General features: G+C 42.0%; 1 protein-coding gene across 1 annotated transcript; it reads right to left on the bottom strand.

Moving 5' to 3' along the window:
• Positions 1-19,741: 19,741 nt before the first annotated feature.
• Positions 19,742-22,714, bottom strand: LOC308085146 (uncharacterized protein; the record flags this gene model as incomplete). The annotated part of the gene is made up of 2 exons (XM_080428230.1): positions 19,742-20,661; positions 22,510-22,714. The coding sequence occupies 2 exons, from the start codon at positions 22,712-22,714 to the stop codon at positions 19,742-19,744; spliced, it is 1,125 nt and encodes a 374-aa protein (XP_080284356.1).
• Between the last annotated feature and the right edge of the window lie 1,493 nt (positions 22,715-24,207).

Here is a 24,207-nt window from a genome sequence, read left to right on the forward strand (position 1 = left end):
ACAAACCAAGAACTCAAGAACTGTAGCACGCAATGCCCTTTCCCCCCAAGGCCCTGGCCCCTGGCCCCTGGCAGCTCTCCCCCAGGTGGTGTCTACTTGGCCCAAGCCAAACTGAAGCGTACATAGTTCAAGATGGCAGTTGAGCTACAGAGTGCAATTTTAATTCACAATTTAAAAAACCTCCCCTGTGGATCACACCAAGACACGATGACAGTAATTGGTAATCAATTAACATGGCCTATGAGTAATCTACACAATGATATACATCTTTTACAAACTAATTCAATTGCATTTCCGGGGGGCCAATTCATTCACAAAGACCATTCACATAAGATTGCTCTTAAAAAGAAGACATAGGCTACTACAAAACCATTACACAGACACCTCCAAGCGAACTTGATACTGATTATTGGAAGCAGCTGTGTAATGTGTGCATGGCTCAGAGCCTCTGCCTGATGACGGCAATATGGTTCTGACACAGATCAGTCGAAGACAGGTCACATACAGTATTTACAGCCATTTAGTGGTTTATGTACAGGAGTGGGAGCAATGGATAGTTTGGAGAAGAAAGCTTCTATAATTTCATTGTGTCTTGCACAGAAGGACGATGACAATAACGTTTCTTATCTTATCTTCAAAGCTGCTTACTGTATGTAAGGAGTGTTTACGAGCCCCTAGAGAGCTACTGGATAGAGAAAGTGAATCATAACTTCCTCAACCATTATCCAGGAGACTTCTACATCTTGGTCACCAGAAGCATCCTGCACTGGATCTTTCCGGTGGTCACCAGTAGAAGACTGTGGTTGTACCGGTCAGCTCCCTGTGACCAACAGTATAAGCCTGTGGTTGTACTGCTCAGCTCCCAGTGACCAACAGTATAAGACTGTGGTTGTACTGGTCAGCTCCTTGTGACCAACTCAAGACTGTGGTTATGCAGATCAACTTCCAGTGAACAACAGTAGAAGACTGTGGTTGTACTGGTCAACTCCCAGTGACCAACTGTTGAAGACTGTGGTTGTACTGGTCAGCTCCAAGTGAACAGTAGAAGACTGTGGTTGTACTGGTCAGCTCCCAGTGACCAACAGTATAAGACTGTGGTTATACTGGTCAACTCCCAGTGACCAACAGTAGAAGACTGTGGTTGTACTGGTCAGCTCCCAGTGACCAACAGTAGAAGATTGTGGTTGTACTGGTCAGCTCCCATTGCCCAACAGTATAAGACTGTGGTTGTACTGGTCAGCTCCCAGTGACCAACAGTATAAGACTGTGGTTGTACTGGTCAGCTCCCAGTGACCAACAGTATAAGACTGTGGTTGTACTGGTCAGCTCCCAGTGACCAACAGTAGAATATTGTGGTTGTACTGGTCAGCTCCAAGTGAACAGTAGAAGACTGTGGTTGAACTGGTCAGCTCCCAGTGACCAACAGTATAAGACTGTGGTTGTACTGGTCAACTCCCACTGGGCAATAGTATAAGACTGTCGTTGTACTGGTCAGCTCCCAGTGACCAACAGTAGAATACCTTGGTTGTACTGGTCAGCTCCCATGTGACCAACAGACAGGGGTTGTATCAGGCAGCTCAGTTTCACAGATAAATTACTGTAATATCCCAGGCACCATATCACATGTTTGCATAGCTGGTATAGAAGACACCAATGGTTTAAGCCCTGAGGTCGTCCTCATAGTTGAATGATCGTTTATTATTACAGGTCATGTCTATTGATCCCAGCAGGGGAACTGGGTTGAAACAGTCATTAACTACAATGTAAAACAGGAGCTCTAAATATGATACAAGGAAACGGGACGATAGATGAACATTTTGCAGGGATATCAGTATCATTCACTGGTGTCGGGTGTCCATTATCAAGCATCATACAGGGGAAATTCCTTTGTAGCAACTTACAGTACACCAGAAAAAATGGAATGGATCCAGATACGCATGTGGCACGGAAAACGACACAAACAAAAAAATGCACGAAGTCAGATATTCAAATTCTAAGGCATAGGGCTTGTATTTGCTGTATTGTTGTACTGTATTTCGGATGTTAGCTTGGAGGGGAAAATATCCCTTTACCGAATCATGTAAGAGATTTGTCAGAACAAATTATAGAGGTCTGAACCACCCCTTTCTTTGTAATGAAGAACATGAGTGTGAGCTCACCTGAAAACCAAAGAGGCTTCTAAGATCAGAAGAGGAATCAGAATCATTATTATATTTATTGCCAGAATGAGGAAACATCTCAATATAAGATATTAACATAAGCAGAAATGGGTAGAATACAATATACACTATATCAATATTAGCAATATTTAATGTACACCATTATAGACTGTATGGGCTCTTGGGCTGATATAGCAGTGTTGATAGATGGATCAGTAAATATAAATTGAATATTGCACGTATTAAGGTGTTGCACACAGAGGGTAGCATGCTGTACATTTCACAATGCACTTCACAACGTATTCTATTCTACAACGGTGCCGACGTTAGCTGATAAATAACATAGCTGATCTGCAAGCTCACAGAGCTTTGCGTCACATTTTTTAAAAGAGTTGTGAAACATTTTGAAAATAGAGACGCCAGAGTGAAAGTGGTTAACGACATAATTAATTATTGCACTTGTTGAATTGAGTACCCATGAAAAGTACTCACACAGAGGGTTTTAGTATTATGTTTACATGGCAGCATTTATTATACTAGTCGTTGGGGTATTTGCTATAGTACATTTGCACAGAAATTCTTCCCCTACATTTAACCCATGCTAACTATTAGGAGCAGTGGCTGCCATGAATACGGCACCGGGGGAGTAGTTAGGGGATAAGTGTCTTGCTCAGGGACACTTTGACACATACAGCAAACTGGGGTCAAACCAGTGAGCTTACGATTAATTCCCAGGCGTCCTCTCAACTGTACATTCAGTTATTTGTTTATCTGTTGTTTTCACCTGGAAGGGTGGGTTTTGGGGGGGTCCATGTTAACACGCCTTGCTGTCTCAGGGGTAAAGTGACATTCCACATACAGTACCAATGTACATCTACATTCAATATAGCTCTAAATTGTTTGTTCCAGGGACCACCAAAGCACATTTTAGGTAAAATTGTTCACTTTAAAAATATTATGTATATTCAAAGATTTGCACACATTTTCAAGATTTTTCAAAAATAGCAGATTTACAAGCTCATAGCCATGGTTCACATGCCGCTCGTCTGTCACAAACGTCATGGAACCGAAAGTTCCTGGTTTTCGATTTTTTTACATTTACAACTCTCACATGTATAGATAAACGTTCAGATTTATAAATTGCTTACACACGAGCCACGGATGTTACAAGTTGATCCGACCCGCGATAAGTACCCGTATCTCCCGTATTGTTCAATAAAAAGCATTTTAATCCGATCGCCGGCCATTTTCTATGATTTTTTAAATTTTGTTGTAATGTATCAGAGTGCAATACACCTCCCAACCATTAGTGTCGCATAGTTGAAAGCATCGGAGAAAACATGTGAGAGTTGTAAATGTCAAAAAATCGAAAACCAGGAACTTTGGGTTCCATGACTGTCATGGTATGACAGTCATGTTTCAGGGCTAAGCGCGGCACGAAGTTACGAGCTATGAGCGCGCTATTAGCGTCCTTAAATTTGTGTGTGTATACGGTATTGATTGTGAGTATTGACTGTCCTTCTTCCTAAATGTGTGTGTGTGTGTGTGTGTGTGCGCGTGTGTTTGTGTGTGTGCGTGTGTGTGTGTGTGTGTGTGTGTGTGTGTGTGTGTGTGTGTGTGTGTGTGTGTGTGTGTGTGTGTGTGTGTGTGTGTGTGTTTTTGTGTGCGTGTGTGTGTGTGTGTGTGTGTGTGTGTGTGTGTGTGTGTGTGTGTGTGTGTGTGTGTGTGTGTGTGTGTGTGTGTAATCTACCTACAGTTACATTACAATCATACATACTGTATATCAAATGACTCAGCGTGAGTGTACAGCTCTATTCAGCAGAGATAAATCTCTGTCATGTTGGCTATTGTTCTGATGTTTACATGACAACCCACATTCATTCATATTCATTACAGTTTGATCTTATCAGATATAACTCACTGTTCGTAGAGCGAAGAGTGTGCCTGAATATGTTGACATCTGTAAATGTATATACAGCTCTACACATATTCAGGCACGTTATTGTCACGTTTTTGTGTCCGCGGCCGGGGGGGCGCAGACACTTACAAGAAGTTATGTACATCTGGGCCAACTTGTTTGTGTGTGTATACGGTATTGATATGGACTATCCCTAAATGTGTGTGTATATACTGTATTGATTGTGAGTATTGACTGTTCTTCTTCCTAAATGCGTGCGTGCGTGCGTGCGTGCGTGCGTGCGTGCGTGCGTGCGTGCGTGCGTGCGTGCGTGCGTGCGTGCGTGCGTGCGTGCGTGCGTGCGTCCAGAGGCTTGCTTAATTGGCATCGGGCTGTTTTCGCATTACTGACTTGCTCAAAGTGCGTCGTCATCCTGCTTATAACATGACCAACTGAAAGTAATGAATGCACAGTCACTTAAAGGTTTAGAAACACATGTACTCTTCAAACAACCATGGTTATCACTGGGAGCAATTTTTTTAATATTTATTTATATATATATATATATATATATATATATATATATATATAATATCAACCACTGCTTCCATGAATTAGAAGAAATCTAGAAGTACATAATATATATGTGTCGTATATACAATTACTGTATACACTGTGTATACATACACATTTACAGTACATAGACATACTGTACATAGCTGTGAAGAGTACACATTTGTACTGTAAGTGTATGAGTATAGGACACTTGAATAGGTTTCAAGTGTTTAGGTCACTATTTGTTGTGTGTGTGTGTGTGTGTGTGTGTGTGTGTGTGTGTGTGTGTGTGTGTGTGTGTGCGTGCGTGCGTGCGTGCGTGCGTGCGTGCGTGCGTGCGTGCGTGCGTGCGTGCGTGTGTGTGTGTGTGTGTGTGTGTGTGTGTTTTTGTGTGTGTGTGCGCGCATGCACGCTGGCCCTGGACCTCCCATACATTGTGTTCTATTGAGTGTATTATTAGTGTCCTATGTGAATACCTAATGGGGTCAGCATACACTGAATAGAGACTAGAAACCAGAAACGGTAGACCTAGTTGTCACCCATTAACAATGACCACACACACACACACACACACACACACACACACACACACACACACACACACACACACACACACACACACACACACACACACACACACACACACACACACACACACACACACACACATGACAGTGTTAGTGGGTGGAGACTGTACAGGTGTATATATACAGGTGTAGGTGCAGATAGAAGACATTCCCTGACAACTCGTCAGAACATCAGCCATCATGGTTCACTTATCAGCTCCTGGTTTGGTGAGTAGACATCTTTCTCCAGCATCCATCCTGCTACTGTGGACCCGGTCTGGCTCTTATAAGTGTATATATTTGTCTATAGAATATACTTTTTTTCAGGCTTTAAAAATAATCTTTGGATATTTGTCAGGACAGGAATGTTTCAAAATATACTTAACTGGGCCAAAAGTGTATATTATTTAATATATATATATATATATATATATATATATATATATATATATATATATATATATATATATATATATATGTCAGATATATTTTGGTTATTCAAAACATGCTTTCTACCATTTGCTCTATTGTAAAATATCCCTTGGAGGCATCGATTTATGAAATGTTCATTCATGTCCATTTGTGCTGAATTCTGGAGCTGGTCGAAATAATCAGAAGTCATGTTAAATCTTGAACTATCTGTAATATTACCCACACAAAATATTTGTGTGGGTAAAAGAAGACAAAATATATTTTTTAAAAGATATAAAATAATTCCAATAATTTTCTAGATCAACACGTTGTGAACTTCAAGATCAGCCATTATCGCATTAAGTATAACATTCGGGGCCAAAGTGGTGAACGTCTCTCTGTCTCTCTCTCTCCATCCCTCCTCCTCTACAGATCATGTCATCAGTGCTTCCGTTCCTGCTGGTAGCTCTATCTCTATCGTCTGTCTTGGCAACGCCACAGCGGTCAATGCCAGCGCCACCAATGTTCCCCCCTCAGGACATGCCTGATTTCCTTGACATGAACGGAACTGTCCCCGAGGGCCCAGGAGACATGACAGATTCTTACTGTGAGATGGTGACGTCCCAGCTTCCCTGGTCCTGTGTCTGCTCTCGCTGTAAAGCCAGCCTCGGACCCAAGGGCGACAGAGGAGATAGAGGACTGCCAGGTAACGTTACAATGCGGTCAGGTTGATGTGGTGGCCGCGCGTGCATGCAGTGGTGTAAAGTAACTAAGGAAATTTACTCAAGTGCTGTACTTAAGTACAATTTTGAGTTATTTTTTTTTCTTTACTGGAGTATTTCCAATTTTCTGTACTTTTACTTCTACTCCAAATAGGCAAAATATTGTACTTTTACTCCACGATAATTTGTTGAAAACTTTAGTTACTAGTTACTTTGTAGATTTGAATTATCATTACGAAACATACATTAATCACCTCAGACAAATATATATACATTTCGGCATTCCAAAATAGCCGATCTACAAGCTCGTAGACTGCTATTTTCAAATGATTTTTATACAATGTATAGGCCTACAATTGAAAACTTGTGAAATGGGACAGTCTGCAGAATGAATACTTTCTACTTTTGGTACTTTAAAGGGATACTTCACTTTAGGGCCGGGGAGACATTTAAAAAAAATATTAAAAATAAATGAAAAAAGTTATGGAAAATTCATGGCCCCCTCACGCATTAGAGTGTCCTACTAATGTGTGAGGGGGCCATGAATTTTCCATAACTTTTTTCATTTATTTGTAATATTTTTTTTAAATGTGTCCCCGGCCCGAAAGTGAAGTATCCCTTTAAGTACATTTTTAAACCAATACTTTTGTACTTTTACTCAAGTAAATTTTGAATTCCGGACTTTTACTTGTAACAGAGTATTTCTACATTGCAGTATTGATACTTTAACTTAAGTAATTATCTGAGTACTTTTCCCACCACTGCGTGCATCTGTGCATTCAAGCACCTCTTCTACCGACTATTGTTGCTATTCTTAATTATTTCTATGTTTTTACTGCTTAAATGTTGAGGAACCAAAACCAAAGACTCGTATATAATCAATCTTGAATGTAAAAAGTTAAATTGGATTCCAAAATTAGCTAATAAGTCAGTGGCTGTTTTGTCTTTTCAATCAGACAGTTGAGAAGAACATTGTCACAAGATTGTCTAGTATCTACTTTGTAAATGTCAGAGGTGACATTTATAGCTCATTTTGTCTTCATTTGACTCTAAGTTGAAAGTACAATGGAGAGGGAAAGAAAGCAGACGATGATGTCATGTGACTTATGTCCTAAACCAGATTCAAGCCAGAGACATTTTCATTACGTAGTACCTTCGCTACCAGGTAGAAGTGGTTGTATTTCTGACTGTGTTATAGAAGGACATACTGTTGTAGAGGAAACAGAAAAGGAGAGAGACTTTTTAGCTACACTTCAATTTGAAACTAACCGCCAATAATCAGATTAGATTACTGTAGGTAGAATCTACCTAAATTACCAATAACAATCATACATACTGTATATCAAATGACTCAGCGTGAGTGTGCAATTCTATTCAGCAGAGATAAATCTCTGTCACGTTGGCTATTCTGATGTTTACATGACAACCCACATTCATTCATATTCATTAAAGTTTGATCTTCTCAGATATAACTCTCTCTCTCTCTCCTCTCTCTCTCTCTCTCTCTCTCTCTCTCAGGTATGCCAGGCAGCCCGGGGAGACGTGGACTGACTGGGTTCAGAGGTCGTCCAGGTTTCTCAGGAAGAACAGGAATTAAAGGTACCCAACTCAGAAGCAGAAAAACGATCTTGTGTGTTTCGTACTTAACCACTAGCATCCTTATTCTGGAGTGAACATTCAATGAAAATAACCGATCTACAAACTCGCAACAAATCATGTTGAGACACATTGTGAGCTTGTAGATCGGCTATTTTTGGCGAAGATACTCAAAAAATGTGAGTACTTTTTCCACAACCGCAAAACAGGTCCCTTCTGATATCATAACCCTGTCCTGTCTCTCTCTCTCTCTGTGTGTGTGTGTGTGTGTAGGAGAGAAAGGAGACGAGGGCGTGAAAGGAGACACAGGTGAAGTTGGACGCATGGGAGCCAAAGGAGAGAGAGGATTCAAAGGTAAAAAAATAATAATAATACGTTTTATATTATACAATAGTGTGTTGCCTTGCCACCTTGAATCATTGTATGATAGAGTACAACATGGATACATTTTTTTAATTTTTTTATTATACTATATATTGTGTATTTTATTTTTAAATGTCTAAATCGATTATCAATCAATCAATCAATCAATCAATCAATCAATCAATCAATCAATCAATCAATCAATCAATCAATTAATCAATCAACTCTGTCCTCTAGGTGATAAGGGGGACCATGGTCCCAACGGCCCCCAAGGTGAGGTTGGCCCTCAGGGGGTTAATGGAATGTGCCCTGACAGATGCGAGACCATCCCAGGACCCCCAGGTCCCGGTGGTCTGCCCGGAGCCGCTGGTCCCAGAGGTCCGACTGGACTCAACGGCCCCATGGGCAGCCCTGGTCTCATGGGTGACAACGGTGAGGCGGGAGTCAACGGTATTCCTGGAGTAGCCGGTGTCAAGGGCGACCAGGGCCTAGAGGGCGAATGCAACTGTCAGGACGGGGACACGGGAAGCGCCGGGGAGAAAGGAGACCAAGGAGAGGGTGGAGCCCAGGGGACCCAGGGAGAACAAGGGTCACAAGGAATCCAGGGAGACCAGGGAGACCTGGGGCCGATGGGGATGATGGGCGTTCCTGGCCCCTGCATGCCCGCCATCCAGTCCTCGTTCTCCGCCGGCCTGTCCACCGTGTTCCCGGTGCCCGACTACCCGGTGGTGTTCACTAACGTCATCAACAACCAGCAGAGCCACTACAGCCCCCTCAACGGCATCTACACCGCCCCCGTGGCCGGAACCTACGTCTTCAGCTACCACCTGAGCGTCCGCGAGCGCATCCTCAAGGTGGGCCTCTTCCACAACTACTACCCCCAGGTGAAGAGCACCGAGACCACCGACCACGGCACCGCCTCGCAGCAGGTGGTGCTCCACCTGAACCAGGGCGACGGCATTTGGGTTCAGGTCAAGGACAGCCTGACCAACGGCATGTACACCAGCAACGAAGACAGCAGCACCTTTTCCGGGTTCTTGCTCCACCCGGACAGCTGTGACGTAGCCATGATGGGGAGGGACGGTCCGACAGAGGCGAGTGGGTCCTTCGAGTTCGTCAAGCCTGACGAGTCCAACTGGGACTCTGAGGAGCCTTAGACTGCCAGCGGAGCAGCACCCACACCAAACACGACCCCGAAGAAATGACCGTAACCGACCTATAGATACGATGAATAAATTATCTTAGTCAACCAGTAGATAATAGGCTTAGATAACGTTATTGCCCTGAACAAAATATCAACATACCAGTTGAGAATGGATCCCTGATCGTTCTCTGAACAATAAAATGTCCGTTCGAAACATTCGCTGATTTTGGGAATCCCAAATTCTGCGGGCAAAAGCTGCCCAACAAAGTGCCAACATCACGTTATGTGTGTAGAATAGCTACTAACTTAAGAAAAAAACATCCGCCTTCAGTTCTGTAGTAGAAGTTGTTACTGCTCAGACTGAAGGAAGAGATTGATTAAGTAAGTTATTGTGTGTTTTAATCCGGTAGGTAAATTATGCATCTGTTTTCAGTGTTTTTTCCATATTGTTTTCATCTCTTTATATTATACTGCTCTCTCTTTCCTTTATGTCGTCTGTCACCTTTAAGTGATCAGATCTAAAGTCGTACAGTATCAAGTCTAATTTTCTATTCATCATTGTGAAAAGAAAAAAACCCTTTCTCTTCTTCCCTACTAATAGTGAGCCTCTCCTCTCCTCGAACAATAGCTTGTGTACATGACAGTGATTGTGTTACTACTGTCTTGCGGTTGTTTTCGCTGTGATTGTTGTTATCTATTGTGTCGCCCCCCAGGCACTGAAGTTACGCCGCCGCTGTAAGACGATATAGGAGACATGTTTAGATCCTTCCCTTTGTTACATCAGAAGGTTCGGGGCCAAAGAGGCCTCTCGCTTTCAGCTGGGCACAGGGCCCTGCCCTGTTCCTTTACTCTGGCTAAACACAGGGACATACATGACTTATACCGTTTTGTTTTGTTTCACAACTATTTGTTGATAAGATCATCTCATCTCATCCCTTTGTGGAAGGAAGAGAACTTCAAGGTTGCCGGTTAGAATTCCCTGACCAGCTAGGTAAACTGGGGCAGGGGAAAGTGGATGAGTAATGCTCTCCCCTCCCTGAACAACAGTGACCCTTGAATCCCCCTAAAGCAAGAAACATGAGTCCTGTGTGCGGTGTTGTGAAGGAGGACTGGTTTTACTGGGCAGCTCCCAGTGACCAGAAGGCTGTGGTTGTACAGATTACATGCCATTATTCCGACATGTCATTGTTCCGACATTACTAACCCTATCCCTAACCCTAACCCTAACCGCACGCGGAAGCCACATAGTCGGAGTAGTGGGATGTCGGACTTATGAGCAGTCACCGGTTGTACAGAGTGTGAATGTTTATAAGCAGGGTGGTGGTGCTACGACCAAATGTTAGAAACACACCACTAGAAAACATTTTGGCCAAATGGCAAAAACGCGAGAAATTATAACTTGACTAATTTTACTTGATGTCACTGCGTTGTTAGTTGAAACTTGTGAAAGTTATGTGTGTGTGTGCGCGTGTGTGTGCGCGTGTGTGCACATGTGTGTGTGTGTGTGTGTGTGTGTGTGTGTGTGTGTGTGTGTGTGTGTGCGAGACCTTTCAGGAGAGGAGAGGACCACATGTGTTTCCTCTAACGACAGATGAACCAGAGCCATATATATTATATTCGTCGCTGTCGGGTGGAAACCTTTCCAAAATCATTCCTTTATTATTAAAAAAACATAATATTAAATGGTGAAAATACTTTGTGTATACACTCTTGTATAACGAAGGCATTATTTTTTACGAAAAAAGGACGAGGTTTCTGCCCAATGACGACAATGTTATTCCAGGTGGTATTCTAATGGCCGCCATGTTGCCGTCCCTCTGTAGAGGTCCAGAAGTGTAATACGTAGGTGTAATACATAGTAATACAGTGATGGTTTGATAAGACACGCATGTGGAAATGTACTTGGCCAATTACCTCAACAACAACTAAAGGGGACACATTTAATATCCTTATTTAATTATTGTTATTATTTATAAACATCAGTTGGCATAAAATCACATGGCCAAGGGAGCAGGAATGAGACAGCATCATGGCTACCGGTGGAAAATTACCCCTAATTCTCATGTGTGAATGCTTGTGAAGAAGAACAGAACTTGTTGTCTTTGTTAGTCTAGGGACTAGGCCACTATAGAGTATTTAACATTTTGAATGTCTTACTTTAAATTACTGTACATTGTTTTGGAAAAAATCTCTAATAAAACACTGGAAATTATCTGCTTGTCCTTGTGTGTGATTCATTTCAATACATTGCTGATGATGATGGCGTAATACTAGGTAATACTAAGTGTCACAACATTAAAACACTGTTGGTAGCAATGTTTTTAATAGGCTTTTTGACATTAATAGCCATATTGACATAAATACAGTAGTTTTTCCATTTAGTGTAGCATTTAGTGTAGTCTTTCCAATGAGCCAACATGCACAATAGCAGCACCCTACTGTTTGGTCTGAATGGAACAAACAAATAGTATCATTGTTAACACCTGTACATGATGTAACATTACGCAAAGAAACTACAGCATTTATGTCAACATGGCTGCCATGACTAAAGCGAGGGGACAGCATGATATGACGTGTTGTGAGCATGTAGATCTGCTATTTAAGATTTTCCCCTAAGTTTTGAAAAAGTTTGTCCAAACTTTTTCAAAACTTAGGGGAAAATCTTAAATGAAACTCTCCCTGAGAGTTGGTATGGCTGATTGTGTCCTGAGTGCAACGATTAGCTCAATGCACAGGAGCAGGTGTGCAGTCAGTCTAATTAGTTTGATTCAGGCCAGGTGTGACTGTTTAAATCAGCCATCACCAACTCTACTATTCACCTGTTTCCTAGGCTGTGTGTTTTCCACTTCCTGTCGATTTCATTGGATATCATTGGTCATCTGACCAGTTTCATTGGATTTCATTGGATCAAATCGACAGGAAGTGGAAAACACACAGCCCAAGGAAATTAGAAAAGAAGGAAGGGACGGCCTATGGGGCGGGCAAACGCCATTGCTTGCATGGCAGACGCCATTGATGCGCATGGGAGACAAAACTGGACCAGGAAGTTTGGTGAAATACAATGAAGTCTATGCCAGCCAGCTGCACCAGCTTGTGAACAAACACTATTTCTGAACGATTGTGTCCTTTGTCAGATAATCGGTTCAGGAATATTAAAGAAGACATATCACAGGTTTTTATCCAATCAATTCGGATTTCTTTAGCACACTGTATGATTTTATTGAGGCATCTAAACAGCGGCATGTATCGTCCATAGACTGTATAAAAATCGTCAGTGCTGCCAGATTGTGTGAGAGAAATAAGCAACCAGATCTAGGAAAACAAGCCCAAATGAAGCACCGGGGGGCAGGGGTCTTCAACGTTTTCCCAAACTGATGGGGAGATGGAGCAGGGACCCCCTAACCTACCCTACCTCGACCCCCTACCTCGTAGGGTGGGGGGGGGAACATATATTGTATAATTATGTATACAATTGTGTTTCATAAACATACATGTTATTGTGCATTAATACTAGCTATTACAAATATTAGACAGATTCATATATTCATGCTTTTATTTTAAACATACATGTACAGGGTACAGTGAGTAGGGTGGCCGCACTGCCATTTATAAACATACCTTATTAACTTATTAACAAAATCTGTCAATTGCACAATAATCATGTATACAAGCTATTCAAAATGGACATAATCATTTATAGATACCATCATTTATTTAATACATAAATGTGGAAAATGTTAAAAAAAAATATGACAAATGGACATTTTTGGAGAAAAAAATATATTTGTATATATATATATATATATATATTTTTTTTTTTTAATTGTCTAATCAAGCAACAATTTCGCGGACCCCCTGCAGTACCTCGCGGACCCCTGTTGAAGACTTGCACTAGGCCATTATGAGCACTTTAATTTAAACCTTTACTGTATACATTGAAAATAGCCGATCTACAAGCTCACAACGAGATCTGCTATTTTAAAAAGAATCTTGTATTAAAATGTGAAATATTGAGGATTTTTTAAACACTAACACCACAAATCTGGTACGGGGCTCCTTGGCACAAAACATTTTCAGATGGGGGTTAGGGACAAATACATATTAATTTGAGGGTCCATGACATAAACATAATTGAGAACCACTGGTTAAAATAAATTTAAAATTGTGAAGCCCAAGTCCAAATAATCAACTACACTTTAGAAAAAAGCCCATAAAACCGCAACCTGCAACTACCAATATTTACAAGCAATTTCACAGAAGAATAAGCCCAAAGTCTATAATAAGTGGACATGGCAACACTGGTTTCTGGCTCGGCAGTATCGCGTACTTTGTGCTCTTTAGATAGCTCAATAAACTTATACAGTGGACACATCGAAAAGCAACACAGCAGAAAACAATGGTTGGGTGTTTTATTTCAGGAGAACAGAACAGACATTATGTGAGCTATTGCCGACTGAGTCACATGTAACTGTGTCAATTAATTTACTGGTGGAATAATGACACCCTTTAAGTTATTCACAATTGGTTTGCAACAATAAAATATCAGATGCACAATAAAGTTCGGAAAAAAAATGTTTTGAAAAAAAAAAAATATGGTCCACCCAAAAATATGTCCACCCATCAACCTGCACTCTTAACCGGATCTGTAACCGTTAACATGGGTTTGAATGGGGGACTGTAAGGGGGCGTGGCTACGTGGGTGGGGGCGTGGCTATGTGGTTGGGGGTCCCCGGACCCCCAACACCCAAACTCATTGATAAGCAGTTGGCCATGTGGCCGATGAGAGGAGAAGAGATCGTGGTCCATTTCAATGTAAAAGGTTCATTACATCATCATCCTAGATGAGGATGATGATGATGAAGGGTAGGTTTGTAGAGAAAGTGTGAATTTTGGACTGAAAAGGGGGCGTGGCTACGTTGTTTCGCCTATAACGTCGCCGTGGTAACGCGGAACGGTGAGAAAAGTAATGCGGTAAGTGGGACGGTTGTCCCGCACGTTTTGATGTATACATTGACACTAACGAGTAAACCGTGTGGGAGGAGAAACTTTTTTCGCGGTACGTGCGGCCAAAAGGGGCGGGGTTTAGCAGTTTTTCGCTAATAACGTCGCAATGGTAACGCGTAACGGAAATTCACTTCCGAGCACACGATTCCCGACCAAGCCGCACGTTTTGATGTATATATTGTTGCGCTAGTGCAAACCGTGCGGCCTGTACGGACGGACGAAAACCTCATGCGTGAAATAAACTTGTATTAATACATATGGCGGAATGCAACAAGTGTGCCACTGCCATTGCATGGCAGGCACACTTAATTAACGTTGCAGACTACGCCACTTAGGTTTGAATTGGAGGAGCCTAAGAACTCCTTAATTAACTCTTTTCGTTCAAACAGGCTATTCACAGGTTCGAGGTAACTGGGTAAGTACTTTGACTTTAGGAGAACACAACACTGATAAAACCAAGGAGGAACTGAGACCAACACAGTGGATAAAAAGGGGTAAACATACATTTATTAGAATTCGTCCCTGATACAAGAGGCCTCTGTGCCTTTATAACACATACAAAATAAACACAATCCTAAAGCCGCTAAACTAACTAAAATGCAAACATGGGCGGGAACAACAATAATAGCATGAGCGCAAATAAATAGAAAAATAGGCAACAGTACTTTACAAAAGTAAAGTGCGGTTCTAGATAAAGTGCGTTCAGTACTATTTGGATTTAGGCCAATTCAAGTGCAACACCGGGGGTTTTCTTCGGCCAATAGCAGACTGTGCAAATACTAGCAAATTGTGCAAATAATAGCAAAGGTGCATCAAATACTTATTAAAAAGTAAAGTGCAGGTGCTATTAAAATACAATAAAATGCTATAAATAATTAAGACGATTGTGTGCAAGTACTGGGAGAAAACAGGTGGAGAGAAGCCAGGACTCTTCAACATTCGTCTGCTTCTTTCACCGTCTGAAAATACAGAAGCAAGGGGGCCAGTTCATCTGTTTACAGATAAGGTACTGTGGGCTGCTAGCAGTGGTGGCTATCACAATTATGAGTGTTGCGTGGATCGAAACTTACTCCGAAGGCCGCGGATTGCGGCCTACTGATGGAGTTGCGCGTTGCAACACTTTAGCCTTCCTGTCGTCCGCTCCAGTCCAGGCCCTGCTTCGCTCCTTATATGGTCTGGTCTCTGCTGCTGTCGTCCTCTCCTTCCCCTCAGCACACACAGTCTTTATACGGGTCTGTCTATAATGGAGCCGTCTGCCAATGTTTGCTCGTTACTTTCGTTGGCTGGCAGCACGCACTCTCCCGTCTTTCACGCCCTTTACCTCGGCTACGCTCTGGGACTTTTCTGTGTCGCACCGGTCCTTTCACACACACTCCTGCTCTCCTTCCTACTCGTTCCTCTTCCTTTTTGAACTGAGCGGTTCTACTCATTTCTCTGGAGTCGCCGCGCCCTTCCCCGTCGTGGTTGGCTGCTGGTGACGTAACCTGCTGTGTGGTTGGGTTGTGGGGACCGCGCCCAAGCGTCAGTCAATCTCACAGCTGTTTGCTGTCATCGTCAATTGGGGCATACCAAGTGGCTCGGGGACCGGGGGAAAACATGTCCATTCATAAATAATACAGTGCTTTCATCAACAATAAGAATAAAAGGGTGTTAAGAGATGAAACAGTGCATCAATATAAATAACAAAAAAATTAAATAAGGTCCACCCTGTCACAATTACAAACAAACTCACATGATGCAACACCAAACAAAGTCTTGACAAGGACTGACTAATATACTGAGGGCTGATTACACAGATTACATCTGGGGAAGACATGAACATAGAACAATCAAAACTACTGTAGAACATGACCATAGCATAAAAAATCACACCCAGTGTGAAGTGGTCATCACAGTGATGGAAGTTCACTTAAAGAAAAGTAATATTGTGGACCAACCATTGTACACCCCTAACTTAAAAAAAACCATAAATGTGTGTTTTTTTTTTTAAAAAAATTCAGGGAACATCCCACATGCCAAGTTTAACTGTATTCCATTTGTTGCAATAAATGGTTAAATCTACTTTGACAAGAGTGTTCCTGCATGACTGAAGTAAGATTTATGTGTTTCTATGTTTGAACAGGCTGTGAAAACAAATATCCATCTGGGACAATAAAGATTGATCTAATCTTAGCTATTGTTACAAAAATTTAAATTTAAATTTCTTTCATATAAAAAAAAACCATAAATGTGTTTTTTTTAAGTGCATAGTCCTATTTATAGGGCTATGCACATGTGTCATGTTTCACTAGCCAATCACAGTCCTGAATAGACTGTGATTGGCCAATCACGGTGCAGGGTTAGGGGGGTACACTGGTGGCAAATCACAGCACAGGGTTGGGGGGGTGCAATGGGTGGTCGATGTCCAAACCTCACATATAGGGGCGGTTTCACCGCCCAAAATACAAGACCTAGACAAGGCAGGCAAAGTCAAAGGCTCAAATACTTGTGATTTTATGTCTGCTGATTCAAGCTAATATGTCACACAATTTGTATTGCTTATTATATTGCTATTGTATCCCTATGGGGGTTTTTGCTTAACTTTCCCTGATTTTGCTTAGCATGCTGCTTGGAAAAAAAATTCAGGGAACATCCCACATGCCAAGTTTAACTGTATTCCATTTGTTGCAATAAATGGTTAAATCTACTTTGACAAGAGTGTTCCTGCATGACTGAAGTAAGATTTATGTGTTTCTATGTTTGAACAGGCTGTGAAAACAAATATCCATCTGGGACAATAAAGATTGATCTAATCTTAGCTATTGTTACAAAAATTAAAATTAAAATTTCTTTCATATCACATTTTATTAAAAGACGTCACATCAACGCCAGGACCATGTTGTTCAGAGTCAGACAGTCAGAAGTTTCGTCTTTTCAAACGGCATTGAGTGTTGACTTTTATAAGAGTTAAATAATCAGTTACATGTCTGGAATTCTGTTATTCTACCAGTCCACAGCATGACAACAGTGTGTTAAGCACAATATATTTTCAAAGGTTTACAATGAATAAGTATTATCTTGGCGCTGTCGGGTGGAAATGTTGTAGCTACTGTATGTCCAAAACCGTTACTTTTTAGGAAATGGAAAAAAGATTAACCTGTTCCAGTGGATCCAATGTAGTTATTATTTAGTCGTAAGTTCTTGTTAATACTTTGTAGGTTCAAAATGTTTCTCTAAACATGTCTCCTATATCGTCTTACAGCGGCGGCGTAACTTCAGTGCCAGGGGGGCGATCAGATAACTGTCGGACTGTAAAGATAGCAGAACGTTTTTGAAGCTACACCAAGTGAGACAGAGACGCCAGGTAGAAACCAACTCACGGATACTCTCTGTCACACACACACACACACACACACACACACACACACACACACACACACACACACACACACACACACACACACACACACACACTCTGACACAATAGATAACAACAATCACAGCGAAAACAACCGCAAGACAGTAGTAACACAATCACTGTCATGTACACAAGCTATTGTTTGAGGAGAGGAGAGGCTTTTGATTTAATGAACATTTTATTAGGCAAAAGAATGTAAAACAACACAGTTACATTTATAATACTTTTGTCTAAAAGGTCCGACCAAAAAAGTCCTTGCGGACTTGTTTCCATTGGGGTCCTTGAATTAATTTCATAGTATAGTAGCAACCAAACAGTTCAAAAATCAACATAAAAATACAGAGAAAAAATACCACTATGTACAAAAAAAGCATGAAAAATAAAAAATATACAAAAAAATAAAGAAAAGGGGAGGGGGGTCGTCTGTCTACAGGGAAACTGGTACTAGCTCCTCTTTTGGCCTCCAGAAAGATGAGTTTTTAGGGCTGTTTTGAATGAGCCCAGCGAACTGCATTTTTTGAGGGATGGGGTTAGACTATTCCATTACATACCTTGGTGGCTGTGCTGTAGAAGGAGAATTTGCCCTGTTTTATTGGTGGGCGGTACCAGATTGTTGTTTACGCTCCCTCTAGTTTCGTGACTGTGGGTGTCACTAACTTTTTCGAGGTATGTATACAGGTATGCGGGTATAGGGGGCATTTCGGGCAGATCTGCATTCACAATTTTGAAGATCAGTCAATTTTTTTGTTGTTTAACACTGTCTTCCACCCTGAGCCAGCCTAGGCTGGCAAAGTGAGTGGGAGAGAGGTGGGTCATGGGCCCCAGTCCAAGAAGTAGTCAAATCAGTTTGTTTTGGGAGGTTTGAAGCTTAGTCTTCAGTGACACTGAGGTGTTGGAGTACCAAGAGGAGCAAGCATAGTCAAAAAGGGGCTGAATCAGGGCCCCTGAGAGGGTCCTGAGGGCCTGAGGGTTGACAAAAGAGGAAACTCTGCCCATAAATCTGGTTCTCTGGTTTACTCTTTTGACCACCTTTGTTGCCATGCTTTCACCTGTATTTGTCAAGAATACATCCCAAATAGGTAATCTCTTCTTTGCTAGAGATGATTGTGTCATCGACTTTGACCTTGAAGTCATTTACCTTCATTTTACTGAGGGAATGTTTGGTCCCAAAGAGAATGGATTCAGTTTTCCCAATGTGTAGTGAAAGTTTGTTATCGGTAAGCCAGGTACGGATTTTTGAGAGTTCAGAGCTGAGAGCTTCCTCAACTTGCAACTTGTCCTCACCCGAGATCAGGAGTGCCGAGTCATCAGCGAACAGGAACAGTTTGCAGTTACAGGCAGTATTCATGTCGTTAATGTATAGAAGGAACAGTAACGGCCCTAGAATGCTGCCTAGAAGGCTCACTATTAGTAGGGAAGAAGAGAAAGGGTTTTTTCTTTTCACAATGATGAATAGAAAATTAGACTTGATACTGTACGACTTTAGATCTGATCACTTAAAGGTGACGGACGACATAAAGGAAAGAGAGAGCAGTATAAAGAGATGAAACCAATATGGAAAAAACACTGAAAACAGATGCATAATTTACCTACCGGATTAAAACACACAATAACTTACTTAAACAATCTCTTCCTTCAGTCTGAGCAGTAACAACTTCTACTACAGAACATAACGGGATGTTGGCACTTTGTTGGGCAGCTTTTGCCCGCAGAATTAAGGATTCCCAAAATCACGGACATTTTATTGTTCAGAAAACAATCATGGATCCATTCTCAACTGGTATGTTGATATTTTGTTCAGGGCAATAATGTTATCTAAGCCTATTATCTACTGGTTGACTAAGATAATTTATTCATCGTATCTATAGGTCGGTTACGGTCATTTCTTCGGGGTCGTGTTCGGTGTGGGTGCTGCTCCGCTGGCAGTCTAAGGCTCCTCAGAGTCCCAGTTGGACTCGTCGGGCTTGACGAACTCGAAGGACCCGCTCGCCTCTGTCGGACCGCCCCTCCCCATCATGGATACGTCACAGCTGTCCGGGTGGAGCAAGAACCCGGAAAAGGTGCTGCTGTCTTCGTTGCTGGTGTACATGCCGTTGGTCAGGCTGTCCTTGACCTGAATCCAAATGCCGTCGCCCTGGTTCAGGTGGAGCACCACCTGCTGCGAGGCGGTGCCATGGTCGGTGGTCTCGGTGCTCTTCACCTGGGGGAAGTAGTTGTGGAAGAGGCCCACCTTGAGGATGCGCTCGCGGACGCTCAGGTGGTAGCTGAAGACGTAGGTTCCGGCCACGGGGGCGGTGTAGATGCCGTTGAGGGGGCTGTAGTGGCCCTGCGCGTTGTTGATGACGTTAGTGAACACCACCGGGTAGTCGGGCACCGGGAACACGGTGGACAGGCCGGCGGAGAACGAGGACTGGATGGCGGGCATGCAGGGGCCAGGAACGCCCATCATCCCCATCGGCCCCAGGTCTCCCTGGTCTCCCTGGATTCCTTGTGGCCCTTGTTCTCCCTGGGTCCCCTGGGCTCCACCCTCTCCTTGGTCTCCTTTCTCCCCGGCGCTTCCTGTGTCCCCGTCCTGACAGTTGCATTCGCCCTCTAGGCCCTGGTCGCCCTTGACACCGGCTACTCCAGGAACACCGGGGACTCCCGCCTCACCGTTGTCACCCATGAGACCAGGGCTGCCCATGGGGCCGTTGAGTCCAGTCTGACCTCTGGGACCAGCGGCTCCGGGCAGACCACCGGGACCTGGGGGTCCTGGGATGGTCTCGCATCTGTCAGGGCACATTCCATTAACCCCCTGAGGGCCAACCTCACCTTGGGGGCCGTTGGGACCATGGTCCCCCTTATCACCTAGAGGACAGAGTTGATTGATTGATTGATTGATTGATTGATTGATTGATTGATTGATTGATTGATTGATTGATTGATTGATTGATTGATTGATTTATTGATTGATTGAAAGCTTGATTGATTGATTGATTGATTGATTGATTGATTGATAATTGATTTAGACATTTAAAAAAAATACACAATATATAGTATAATAAAAAATAACAAAAACTTGTATCCATGTTGTACTCTATCATACAACGATTCAAGGTGGCAAGGCAACACACTATTGTATAATATAAAATGTATTATTTTTATTTTTTTTACCTTTGAATCCTCTCTCTCCTTTGGCTCCCATGCGTCCAACTTCACCTGTGTCTCCTTTCACGCCCTCGTCTCCTTTCTCTCCTTCACACACACACACACACACACACACACACACACACACACACACACACACACACACACACACACACACACACACACACAGATAGAGAGAGAGAGAGAGAGAGAAAGACAGGACAGGGTTATGATATCAGAAGGGACCTGTTTTGCGGTTGTGGTAAAAGTACTCACATTTTTTGAGTATCTTCGTCAAAAATAGCCAATCTACAAGCTCACAATGTGTCGCAACATGATTTGTTGCGAGTTTGTAGATCGGTTATTTTCATTGAATGTTCACTCCAGAATAAGGATGCTAGTGGTTAAGTACGAAACACACAAGATCGTTTTTCTGCTTCCAAGAGTTGGGTACCTTTAATTCCTGTTCTTCCTGAGAAACCTGGACGACCTCTGACCCCAGTCAGTCCCTGTCTGCCCGGGCTGCCTGGCATACCTGAGAGAGAGAGAGAGAGAGAGAGAGAGAGAGAGAGAGAGAGAGAGAGAGAGAGAGAGAGAGAGAGTTATATCTGATAAGATCAAACTGTAATGAGTATGAATGAATGTGGGTTGTCATGTAAACATCAGAACAATAGCCAACGTGACAGAGATTTATCTCTGCTGAATAGAATTGCACACTCACGCTGAGTCATTTGATATACAGTATGTATGATTGTTACAGGTAATTTAGGTAGATTCTACCTACAGTAATCTAATCTGATTGTTGGCGGTTAGTTTCAAATTAAAGTCTAGCTAAAAAGTCTCTCTCCTTTTCTGTTTCCTCTACAACAGTATGTCCTTCTATGACACAGTCTGAAATACAACCACTTCTACCTGGTAGCGAAGGTACTACGTAATGAAAATGTCTCTGTCTCAATAGTTAGTAGAAGAGGTGCTTGAATGCACACATGCACGCAGTGGTGGGAAAAGTACTCAGATAATTACTTAAGTTAAAGTATCAATACTGCAATGTAGAAATACTCTGTTACAAGTAAAAGTCCGGAATTCTAAATTTACTTGAGTAAAAGTACAAAAGTATTTGTTTAAAAATGTACTTAAAGTACCAACAGTATAAAGTATTCATTCTGCAGACTGTCCCATTTCACAAGTTTTCAAATGTAGGACTATACATTGTATAAAAATCATTTGAAAATAGCAGTCTACGAGCTTGTAGATCGGCTATTTTGGAATGCCGAAATGTATATATATTTGTCTGAATGATTAATGTATGTTTCGTAATAATAATTAAAATCTACAAATTAACTAGTAACTAAAGTTTTCAACAAATTATCGTGGAGTAAAAGTACAATATTTGCCTATTTGGAGTAGAAGTAAAAGTACAGAAAATTGGAAATACTCCAGCAAAGTAAAAAATAACTCAAAATTGTACTTAAGTACAGCACTTGAGTAAATGTCATTAGTTACTTTACACCACTGTCCACTGCATGCACGCGCGGCCACCACATCAACCTGACCGCATTGTAACGTTACCTGGCAGTCCTCTATCTCCTCTGTCGCCCTTGGGTCCGAGGCTGGCTTTACAGCGAGAGCAGACACAGGACCAGGGAAGCTGGGACGTCACCATCTCACAGTAAGAATCTGTCATGTCTCCCGGGCCCTCGGGGACAGTTCCGTTCATGTCAAGGAAATCAGGCATGTTGGACACGTCCGGAGGGGGGAACGTTGGCTCTGGCATTGCCAAGACAGACGATAGAGATAGAGCTACCAGCAGGAACGGAAGCACTGATGACATGATCTGTAGAGGAGGAGGGATGGAGAGAGAGAGACAGAGAGACGTTAACCACTTTGGCCCCGAATGTTATACTTAATGCGATAATGGCTGATCTTGCAGTTCACAACGTGTTGATCTAGAAAATTATTGGAAATCTTTTGTGGGTAATATTACAGATAGTTCAAGATTTAACATGACTTCTGATTATTTCGACCAGCTCCAGAATTCAGCACAAATGGACAGGAATGAACATTTCATAAATAGATGCCTCCAAGGGATATTTTACAATAGAGCAAATGGTAGAAAGCATGTTTTGAATAACCAAAATATATCTGACATATATATATATATATATACATATATATATATATATATATATATATATATATATATATATATATATATATATATATATATTAAATAATATACACTTTTGGCCCAGTTAAGTATATTTTGAAACATTCCTGTGAAATATCATGAGATATTTGTTAACGAGGAATGTGTCTCAGAGAAGAAGACAAATATCCAAAGATTATTTTATAAGCCTGAAAAAAAGTATATTCTATAGAAAAATATATACAATTATAAGAGCCAGACCGGGTCCACAGTAGCAGGATGGATGCTGGAGAAAGATGTCTACTCACCAAACCAGGAGCTGATAAGTGAACCATGATGGCTGATGTTCTGACGAGTTGTCAGGGAATGTCTTTTATCTGCACCTACACCTGTATATATACACCTGTACAGTCTCCACCCACTCACACTGTCGTGTGTGTGTGTGTGTGTGTGTGTGTGTGTGTGTGTGTGTGCGTGTGTGCGTGTGTGCGTGTGTGCGTGCGTGCGTGCGTGCGTGCGTGTGTCATTGTTAGTGGGTGACAACTAGGTCTGCCGTTTCTGGTTTCTAGGAGTATTTGTCACATACTGGAGAGGTGAGAACCCAAAAGCAGGACAGCCAGGCAAGTAGTGTTCAAAGCCCATGGTTGGGTGTTTTATTTCAGGAGAACGTAACAGACATTACAAACAAACTCACATGATGCAACACCAAACAAAGTCCTGACAAGGACTGACTAATATACTGAGGGCTGATTACACAGATTACATCTGGGGAAGACATAGAACTATGAAAACTACTGTAGAACATGACCATAGCATAAACAAGGAAGTATGACATAAGATGTCATGTGTAGACGGGTGACAGTGTGAAGCAGGTCAGTCCCTGTACGTCTGTGGGAGTTTGAGTTTTTTTGCGAGGTCAGGCATGTAGTGGCTAGTGGGATGTGTGATGCTTGTGTTTTCTGACATGTAGTTGATTGATTTGGCCAGCATTGGTAATGCAAGACATTAGAGTTACAAGAATATGTAGTTGTTACCTGATAAGAAGTTGTTTAGAATGTGTTACTACATTTGTAATGTTTACATTGCAATTGATTGGGATTCTATTGCAATATTTAACTATT

The sequence above is a fragment of the Gymnoscopelus braueri genome, assembly GCF_963280865.1.
Source record: "Gymnoscopelus braueri genome assembly, chromosome: 5".
Taxonomy (NCBI): Eukaryota; Metazoa; Chordata; class Actinopteri; order Myctophiformes; family Myctophidae; genus Gymnoscopelus; species Gymnoscopelus braueri.